At 39.7% G+C, this 10,207-nt stretch overlaps 1 protein-coding gene and 1 long non-coding RNA gene across 2 annotated transcripts in view; one reads left to right on the top strand and one right to left on the bottom strand.

Moving 5' to 3' along the window:
* Window positions 1-2,394: 2,394 nt before the first annotated feature.
* Window positions 2,395-3,450, bottom strand: LOC148124424 (uncharacterized). Its single transcript, XR_015740319.1, has 3 exons — window positions 3,381-3,450; window positions 3,076-3,126; window positions 2,395-2,533 (listed from the first exon to the last, which is right to left on the bottom strand). It is a non-coding gene; the product is annotated as an uncharacterized LOC148124424 (long non-coding RNA).
* Window positions 3,389-10,207, top strand: part of GYS1 (glycogen synthase 1) — a 54,368-nt gene continuing 47,549 nt past the window's right edge. The window contains exon 1 of the mRNA XM_026711844.2: window positions 3,389-3,522. Within this exon, the coding sequence (XP_026567629.1) occupies window positions 3,405-3,522 (118 nt within the window). The 5' untranslated portion in view covers window positions 3,389-3,404. The remainder of the gene's footprint in view (window positions 3,523-10,207) is intronic.

The raw sequence follows: 10,207 nt of genomic DNA, 5'->3' as shown, positions 1-10,207 counted from the left end.
GTCATCAATCATGCTCTCCAGTAATAATCTTGCACAGCTTTGGCTGCCAAGGTGATTATCTGAAGCATTTAAGGAATGCACTGCTTTCCCCCAACTCCCTTTCTGCTGGCAACTAAAAAGACCAAAGAAGTATTTTTTAGTTTACATTAACCACAATTGAGCCCAAAGTTTCTGTTGCTAAGCAAGATAGCTTTTAAGTGAGTTTTGCCCCATTTTACAATCTTTCCTACCATAGTTGTTAAGTGAATCATCGTAATTGTTAATACTCCGTTGTTAAGAGAATCTGGCTTCCCCACTGACTTTTGCTTTGTCAGAAAGTCATCAGAGTGATCACATGACCTTGGGACATTGCAACTGTCATGTATATGATCAGTTGCCAGTTGGCCAGTTTTGATTGCATGACCATGGGGATGCTGCAATGGTTGTAAGCATAAAAAACAAGTCATAATAAGTCACTTTTTTTCAGTGCCATTGTAACTTTGAATAGTCACTAAATACATTGTTACATCAAGGACTACATGTAATACAATTTGTTCTTCATGTGGGCTTTAAGATCTGCATAGTTTATAACTCGGTTTACCACCACACCAATTATTTCAAGCCTACACTTCTTCAGCCCCTGCTACGTGGATTAATATTTTGTAGCCCGATTTATCAGTTCTACTTTGTGACTATTAATATCCCAACAATCAAAAGGTTATTTCCCTGGCAATCTCCATCTACTTGTGATTTTCCATCTTTCTCTAGCCATTTCTTTTTTATTGTTTTTTCAGTTACTTGAAAAAATTGGTGTTGGTTCTCAACACCAATAAGACCGAGGAGATTATAGTGGATTACAGAAGGAACAGATCAGACATCCAGCCCTTGCTTATCAATGGAGACCAAGTGGAGCAAGTGGCCTGTTTGAAGTTTCTGGATGTTTCCCTAAAAGAGGACCTGACCTGGGGTGCTCACATTGCAGCCCTGGTCAAAAGGGCCCAGCAGAGATTATATTTCCTGAGACTTCTCAGAAAACAACAACTGAATGGAAAACTGCTGGTGATCTTCTACCACTGCGCCATAGAGTATTTTAACTTACTGCACCTATGTATAGTTTGCCAATTGCATAGTGGCAGATAGGAAAGTACTCCAGAGGATTAATGTCATTGCCCAGAAGATCATTGGTTGCCCTCTCCCCTCTTTGGAAGAGCTTTATAGCTCCCGCTGCCTTAAGAAAGTTCAAAACATTCTCAAAGATCCATTTCATCCTGGGAACCCTTTTTTTGAACTATTATCATCTGGCAGACAGTACAGGATAATAAAAACCAAGGACAAATAGGCTGAAAAACAGCTTTTATCCCAGACCAGTAACTATATTGGATTCTACTCTATATAATGCAGTATCAGGGGTTTTCAATTCAATTGTATAGACTATGAAGGATGTGTTTGTGTTTATTTTGATAGCCATAATGTACACTGAAGATGGTATTTAATTTTGTTGTGAAGTGCAATGACAATAAAGTAAACCAAACCAAACTACTTCCTTTTATCCTGTAATCTCCTTTCCTTTCAAATTTTATGCCAATCTTTGCATCAGTCTTCACATCATTACCCCATTGTTCAGCTACAATCCTTTTTTTATCTACTGTTCTATCCCTACCTGATGTTTTTACTCTTGGTTTTCTTTCATTGCTGCTGTTGTTGTTAGTTGCGAAGTCGTGTCCGACCTGTCATGACTTTTCCTTGCCCAGTGTATTAAGTGAATCACTGCAGTTGTTAAATTAGTAACATTTAAGTGAATCCAGTTTCCCCATTGACATTGCTTGTCAGAAGGTGGACAAAGGGAATCACATGACCCCAGGACAGTGCAACCGTCATAAACGTGAGTCAGTTGTGAAACATCCAATGTAAATTACATGACCACGGGGATGCTGCAACGTGAGTGTGACAAAAGGTTGTAAGTCACTTTTTTTCATTGCCATTGTAACTTCCAATGGTCATTAAGTGAACTGTTGTAAGTCAAGGACTACCTGTACTTTAGTATTTTTCTTTTAGCATTTATTTGATTTGTCAATCCCTTACAAGATACAGGTATAAGAATAAACATAGTTTTGAATACATGAGATAGATACTTATAAGAAAAATAAAAAGAAACAATAGGACAAGGACGGTAGACACGATTGGTGCGCTTATGCACGCATAATATACTTCCCATCTACTACGTTTTCTTTTTACCTCCGGATCTCACCGTGCATTTATATCCCACCTGATTTTTTATTTTTGGGCCTCGCTTTCGAGTTCCCTTCCACCGAAAGCAATTTCCAGGGAGCCTCAATTCTCTTTCCTCTCCCCCCCACCCGCCACCCCGCACCCGCGCCTCGGCGACGCTTCTCCTTTAAGTCTTCGGAGCCACCTCCTGGGCGTGGCTTCAGGGTCTGCGTGGTCTTGGCGGCGGAGGTGGTGGAGGTACTGGGAGTCCTTAGACTTCGGCTGCCGAGAGGTAAGTGCGAGCGGGCTTCCCCACTCTTCGCCAAGATTTCGGGCTCCTTCATCCCTTTTAAAGGCCACAAGAATCTTTCAACGCACGCAACCTTTTTATTCATTCCCAGCTCCTTCCTGCACCCCCGATTTCTCACGGGGACGAGCTTGAATGCTCCTCTGCAAATCTTGCGACGTTGATTTCCCACTTCGTTGTCATTAGTGTACCCTTCGCAAGAAAAAAACCTTTTCCCCCTCCCCGGGCAACTTAGAGGCACAGATTTGGTATCCCCCAAATCTAAGGTTTTTCCCCATTCAACCCCCCCATCTCTGCTTCCTGCAACCCCTTAAAGGAACTTTGTCTGTTCTTTCCCTTGCACGTCACCCAGCCCAAATAAGGGATCTAGTGTGTCAAACCGAGATGTGGGGGGGCACTGTTCCTTTTAGCCCATTGTCTTAAATAGTTGCTTTTAATGGTTTGGCATTATTCTTTCCTGGCTGTGCCCAGAAATCTTATAGAGTATCCTGGCTAACTCCCAAATGAACCCCTTTTGGAAAGCTCCAGGACATAAATCTGTTGCAAACTCCCCCCATGTCTGGCGATTTCCACCATCTTACCTTGTTCCTTCCTTCAGCTGTTGCTGTTACTCCAGACTCAAAGACAGCTATCTGGGGTTGGAAGAGCCAGAGGGAGGGGAAAAAATTGGCTTATAATGATTAAGATTAGAACAAGGTAGGCCTGCAGCAGCCTGGGCAAGGTTACAGGACAGACACATGACATATTTGGGGGTGGGGTGGGGGGAAGTTTAAATTGCTACCTGCTGTAATGGTCCTGAGCAGATGTTGACCTGTCTATTGACCACATCTTTCTGTTTCTTCAGGTTAGGCCTTGAGAACCCCTCCCAACCCCCAAGTCCTCTTACCCTTGCTTTCCTCCTCTTGAGGCCATGCCACTGACCCGCAGCCTGTCCGTGACCTCCCTCTCTGGGTTGGAGGACTGGGAAGATGAACTTGACCTTGATAATGCCATTCTTTTTGAAGTGGCTTGGGAGGTAGCCAATAAAGGTACGTGATTACTATTTTTAAAGAAGATCTTGGGGAAATGATCAGGTTTCCAAAGTTGGCGCAGGAGTGTTTGGGAATTGGTAGGCCTGAATTTCTTGCGGGAATATGGCTGGAAACAGGTCCTACAGAGCCATTTGCAAGCCAAAGGATGAGCAGTATTGAAAGAGCTGAGGCCAGAGTTCAAATATCCCCTGGGAATGGAGTCTATACAGTTAGTTCTCAATTTACGACCATAATTGAGCCCGAAATTTATGTTGCTAAGTGAAACAAGTGGGTTTGCCCCATTTTACAACTTTTTCTTGTCACAATTGTTAAGTGAATTATTGCTTTCGTTAAGTTAGTAACGTGGTTGTTAATGAATCTGGCTTCCAAGTTGACCTTGCTGGCCAGAAGGTTGCAAAAGAAGATCACCTGACCCCAGGACAGTGCAACCGTTGTAAATATGAACCACTTGCCAAGCATCCAAATTTTGACCATGGGGATACTGCAACAGTTGTTAAGCATGAAAAACAGTCATGAGTCACTTTTTCCAGTATCATTGTAACTTTGAACTGTTGTAAGTCAAGGACTACCTGTAGAAACAAAGACTTATCTGATTGCTGGCCAAAGACTCTTGGTTGAGCAGGTAGTAAAGAATCAGGCCTAATAGACCAATACTTGAGCAACTCATTGAATTGTGGAAGGGCATGATATGAAGGCAAAAAAAATAATAATTGGGAAACAGGTTATACATCTCTCTTTTTAAAAATGATTGACTGGCATGCTGAATGTTAAAGCAAAAAAATTGCATTTTTTTTTAAAAAAAAGGCTCACTGGAGAGAAAGGAAGTTCATGTAACGGTTGCAGTTCCTTCCAAGCAACATTGCTCAGCACTTTAGGAGATCCCTTAGGCCTTTCCCCTCCTTGGCTATTCTCAGATCCTCCCACCCATAAATCTTTCATATATGGGTTAGTGCTGTCTGAGATAACAGTACCCTTTTATAGTGAACATTTCCAGGGCAGACCAGGCAGCAAGCTGCTGTCACTGTGTGTTCATTGAGAAGATCCCCTTCTGGAATCAGCTGCTACACATCTGGAAGTTTAAGGCACTGAGATCCCAAGGGTTTCAGGCTGACTTTCCCTGTAGTAACGTGATTGTGTCAAAAAACAACCAGAAGAGCACTATGTTCTTTTAAAAAGGATAGGGATTCCCAGTAAATCTGAATATCTACCAATGTTACTATAAAACTATTCTCATGTGCTTGCTTTAGGAATAACTGCATTTGAAGCTAATTAGGCCTAGCTTGAGTTTTGAGCATCTGCTGTGCATATTCTTGATGTATACTCAATAATATATCTGTATGTGAAATAAATACAACCTCCTCAACCACATCCTCCACTGCATAATAAACTTTTTGAAATGTCATTCATTCCTTGAGAAGCTGCATCCCTGTTTAGATACTCAATTCCAGCCAGGATAGCCACTTTGAATAGCAGATGGCCAATGAGCAGAATCTTCCATACCATCCCAGCCATATAATTATTTTTAATGTATTAATTAAAGATTATTCTACCAGGTAATAAAGTAGACCATGCTACCAGTCATCAAATACATGCAAGATGTAGGAAGCCCAGAATCCTCTTTAAATAGCCCTGCTTGTAATTCTCAATACTGGCCAAAAAGCACTTTTGTCTGTATGCCTTTGAGCATTTCTTGATTCCTGGTGATTACCTGCATAAGCCCTTGCAGTTCACTTGACAACATTTTTGAAAGCGATTTACTATTGCTTTTGTCCTAGGGCTGAAAGAATGACTGGCTTAGCACCCATGCCTAGGACAGGATTAGAACTCATGGTCTACCATAAACCTACAGAATTGCTACACAGTGACCCTGCTGGATAACAGTTGTAAACTAGAATTTGTTTAGTGTAGTGAATCCTACTGGATGCAGTGGTTTTCACTTCCAAGCCAATACAAACGGAATTTGTACTGTCATTTTGCCAAAAAGAATTGGCTTTTAAGTCTTTTTATGAATGTACATCCCTATTTGTAAACACACATACTATACACCTATTAGATTTTTTTAAAATGCCACATTTCACTTTAAATATTTTATCAGGGAATTTACCAGAAATGACCATGTCAGAAAAATATTTTAGTCAACTATTTGTATCTTCAACAAAATGTTGCAGCGTGAAATGCTGCTCATGCTTTTCGCCCCTTAATTTCATACATTTCCTCTGTTTTTAATCTGTCTTCCCAACAAACTATTTGTAGAAAGACTTTGATCTTTTCCCACAAAGTGATTGTTTTTCCTAGGTTTTTTTTAAAATCTGCATATGGCCTTTCCCTGAATTTACCACAGGTATTGCCTTTTTCTTGTCAATGGGTGGCATTATTTTGCTACTAAAGATGATGGTCTTTGTTAGGATACAAGGATGATACTCAGGGCCATTTCTGCCTCTGAACAAGACAGATGCCTCAGTTTTGAGTTGTTCCCTCAGACAAGGCTACTTGCATATTTTGTGGCCTATCTCTGTCTTTTGCCCTGTGATCATTTGCAGAACTCTCTCATCGCTTATGTCCAAGTAAGAATAAAGAGGCATAGGGGTTTTTTTTGCTTCAGGCAAGAACATTTCTTGGAGAAGCCTTGGATCTTCTGAACAGTTTGTGAATATATTCAGTATAGACTATGTTTATCATGGAATGCAGGATACGATGTCCTGGGTGTGGGATGCAGGCACCCAGGGGAGACATAGGTCAGAGTTCAATTTATTACTCATTTTCCCCCTCTGGACCTTTAGTTGACAATTGACTGCAGCTCCAAGGTGAGACTTATCCTAGAGAGCTATAGAGAGAGAAGCAATGCCATGTGTTATCTATGTGAGGGGCCTTCATTTATCTAATAACTAGTTCTAAAATGCCTTTAAAAAGCATATAATGTAATTAATGTGTGGTAGGAAGGCCAGCCAGAGCTGGTGGGACTGTCACTTGATAGTGGAAGGAAGCATTGAAGACCATTTGGGTGGTTTCTGGTAACATCTGTCATCCAAAGCCTAAAGGATATGGATTATGGAATCTTATCTGGATGGTGATTATTGGACTATATATTTTTTTTGAAAAAGAAGAAACGGAAAAAAAATGTTGATCTGCAGACTAACTTTTTCCCTTGTAGGAATGCTATTCCCATTTCACAAAGTATTTTTTTCCAGAAGTTGCTTTCTGCTTGTCACCAACACTCCCAACAACCTCATTTGCTCCTAAGGACAGGAGGAGTGAAAAGGCCCTAAGTCAATTTAAATAAATATGAATGTATTTCAACATTCCCTGAGTTCTCGAAAGAGCTTCCTCCCTTAATTTTGTGCCCACATCAAGAACTCTGTAAAGTAGGCTGGCTGGAGCATATAAGTGCAATTCCAGCCAAGGAGATATGGCAACAAAATCAGGATTATTGATGAATATTTTATCTAGATCAAACCGGATAAAAGTCTCATAAATCTTGAAGGATAGCATACAAGGTAAAAGATCAATTTGTCTGGAAGAGAGAGTTGATTCGTTTGAGGGTAACGAGATTCTGAGGCTTGAGGGCAGCAGCTCAAGAAAAGTCTCTGAAAAAGAATTTAATCTGGTTTTACAAATGAAGGCGGATGTACGCATCCCAGGATAATGTTGCAGAATCTAATCTGGGTCGGTCACTAGGATCAGTGGTTTTGTCTTCTGAGCTTTTAAACTCCTACTGGAACCCATCTTCAAGGAACTTCTCTCTATCAGAGTGTGCATTAGTTAATCTGGTCTTTTTCATTGTTATGCTGTTAGAGTGTTTGACGCTTTATGGACTTTGAGAGGGCGGGTTCCTGCCTTGCATTGCTTACAACATAAAATCTAGTATACGAACCAACAGAGGAAGAAGAGAGTAGTGTAGCAATCAGGAAGTAAGATATGATTGTTTCTAAGCTATGGGCTTACTTACTAATTGGGAGCCTTGCTTCACTTTTTTAGAAGAGAGTTTGGAAGAGCAGTGGGTAGGGGAACAATGTGCTATTAGAGATTTGAGTTAGTTTAAGATATTCTTGGATTTTTTCCCTAGAGAGAGTTGCATTTCCCCCCCTTTTTTTGCTATATTAAAACTATTTTAGATTTAAAAGGATATTTCTTCTCAATGATACATTTGGGAGAGGTTTATAGAGGCCCAGAAAAGGATTTCAGAATCCTCTGGACTGCCATTACTTCAAGAAAATATCAAGGTTGAAGGATTGAGCCAAGAACTTCATGAAAAAGATTTCATTTTCTTGCTTCTGAGAGCAAATCCATTGCAAAATGTCCATCCTCTTTCTAACTCTTATGATAATGAAATGATCTCACAAAGAGAATCAATTGAACCTATTAAAGAAGCCTTCCCCTGCCTAAGTTTGCTCCCTAGGTATAGACTTCAACTCCTTAGTTTTCTAAATAGCATGGTGACTGTTAAATTCTGGGAGGGGACATATATAGGGCACCCAAGCTGGAAAGGCTGTTTTAATTATTATTTGGGCAAATCTTTCTAAATGCACGCAGTTCCTCAGCAATAAGTCATTACTGTTTATCCATGATTCTAAACCTTCATCTCTGGGCACAGTCCAAGCTCTGTTTAGTTTCATTGCAACGCTTCAGGTTCTTGTGTTCTGCAGTGCTATTTCCTAATCACTCTTTCCTCATAGAATATTCATGTGGGTGTTCTTATTGCTTTTCCTGTAAAAGTCCCTGTTTGGAGGAGGAAGCAAAGAGCCAAGATTCTTAGGCTCCTCAAGAGGGGAGGAGAATTTAGTTGAGAGAGCCAGGGTCCTTGAGAGTAAAATAAATACAGTGGTTTGTAAGTGATGACTGGGTTTGCCTGCTTCCCCGGAAGAGAATTGGAGTCCAGCCACTTGGAGAAGATTGAATATATGAAGAAAGGTCTTTTGGCTGAGTTGTATACTATAAAATACACACACACACACACACACACACACACAGAGAGAGAGAGAGAGAGAGAGAGAGAGAACCCAATTCCTCTTGCAGGCATCTTTTGTGCTGGTATGACTGATAATAGCCTGCCTGTCTGCTTCCATAATCCATCTGCTTTTGTGTGGGGTGCAGGTATGACAAATCATGATTTATTTAGGGGAATGGAACATAAAGAGTTTTAGTTTGATCATAACATTGCATTTTTGCTTTCTGGTGAGGTATTGGTCATTTTAGCTGGATCTGTCAAGTATCTCAAAAATACAATGTTAAAATAATAGTATAAAATAACCGCACATGAAAAAATGGGATCATAAATTATATAATATTAGGTGAACTTCTCTGGGTAATTATTTCATAATCAGAGTGCCATAAGCCACTAAAAGGCCAAACCAATCTCCTTGATACTGTCTACCACTTTGATCATTGGGGGAGATCTCATAGAAAGCCCTTTGTTATATGTACAGAATAACCCTTGAGTAACAAGGATATGAACATGGAAACATTTATGAGAATAGTTATGAATAATTATCCAGCCACACACAGATACATTAAATTGAGTTAAAGTTTAGTTTAAGAAATAGCACAGTCCAATAAACGGTCCAGGTCATATACGTTTAATAGTCCAAAGAATATCCAATTACCAAGTCTTCTTTCCGGTTGCCTTTGTCATTTACAGTAAACAAAAATATCAAAGTATAAGCATAAATACAACAGAGAACCTTAGATAGCAACAGAATGTCAGAGAGACAGAATGTCAGAGAGCAAGGTATCTCTAGCACCCTCTTATGGTAATTTGCAATATAATCAACCAATCGGAATATAGTATCAATCAATAAATTGATTTTGTCTTAAAGCTACAAACATAACATTGTTGGTTTATATATTGCCAATCCAACTGATTGGTGGACCTATTCCTAACACCCTTTAAAAGGAATCTGGAAACAGATGATTGGCAGAGATTTTGACAAAGGTCCCTCAGTGCAATGGGATAAAAACAGGATGCAAACAGAAAAGCTCACTTGTACAAATTCCATGCAACTTCCAAATTGTTTTTAGAAATAGTCTACATTTAGTTCATTTCAATTACTGAAACAGTCATTGGAACCAATAGTCAACAACAGGCCAATTTTCCATGCATTAATCAAAGTTACTTTTAAAGCCATATTTAGATTGTTAACAACGCTGTAATGCAGCTTTGATCAGCTTACCTTGATTTTCACCTGATAAGTGGGTGGCTACAATTCCCAGAATTCCTCAGCAGCATGGTTAAAAACCTTGCTTTAGCAAATCTCCAGTAATTTAATTAATCTGAAAAAAATGTACTACTTTGTCCTGGAACCACAGCTGATGAATTTCACATTTAGAGTCAAGTGAGCACAGACTGATCAGATACTGAAATCTCTACATTCTTAGATTTATTTTAAACAGGTTTATATTGCTTGTCACATATTCAGGATGTGTTAGCACACCCATACAATATTGAAGAATGAATTACATTAAATAAAATGTTAGAGCAGATTTTCTCAATTTGGCAACTTTTGCTTATGCACCGAAGACAAATTCCTTGTGTGTCCAATCACACTTGGCCAATAAAGAATTCATTCTACTCTACTCCACTCTACTCTACTCTACTCAGAATGCGTGGACTTCAACCTCCAGAATTCCCCAGCCAACAAAGCTGTATTACAGCAAATTTACATTGTTCTAAAGCTTGACTAAGGTG

Source organism: Pseudonaja textilis, chromosome Z (assembly GCF_049901715.1).
Source record: "Pseudonaja textilis isolate UNSWEBS1 chromosome Z, rPseTex1.2, whole genome shotgun sequence".
Lineage (NCBI taxonomy): Eukaryota > Metazoa > Chordata > Lepidosauria > Squamata > Elapidae > Pseudonaja > Pseudonaja textilis.
The sequence above is the reverse complement of the archived record's forward strand: the minus strand, read 5'-3'. Positions and strand labels throughout refer to the sequence as shown.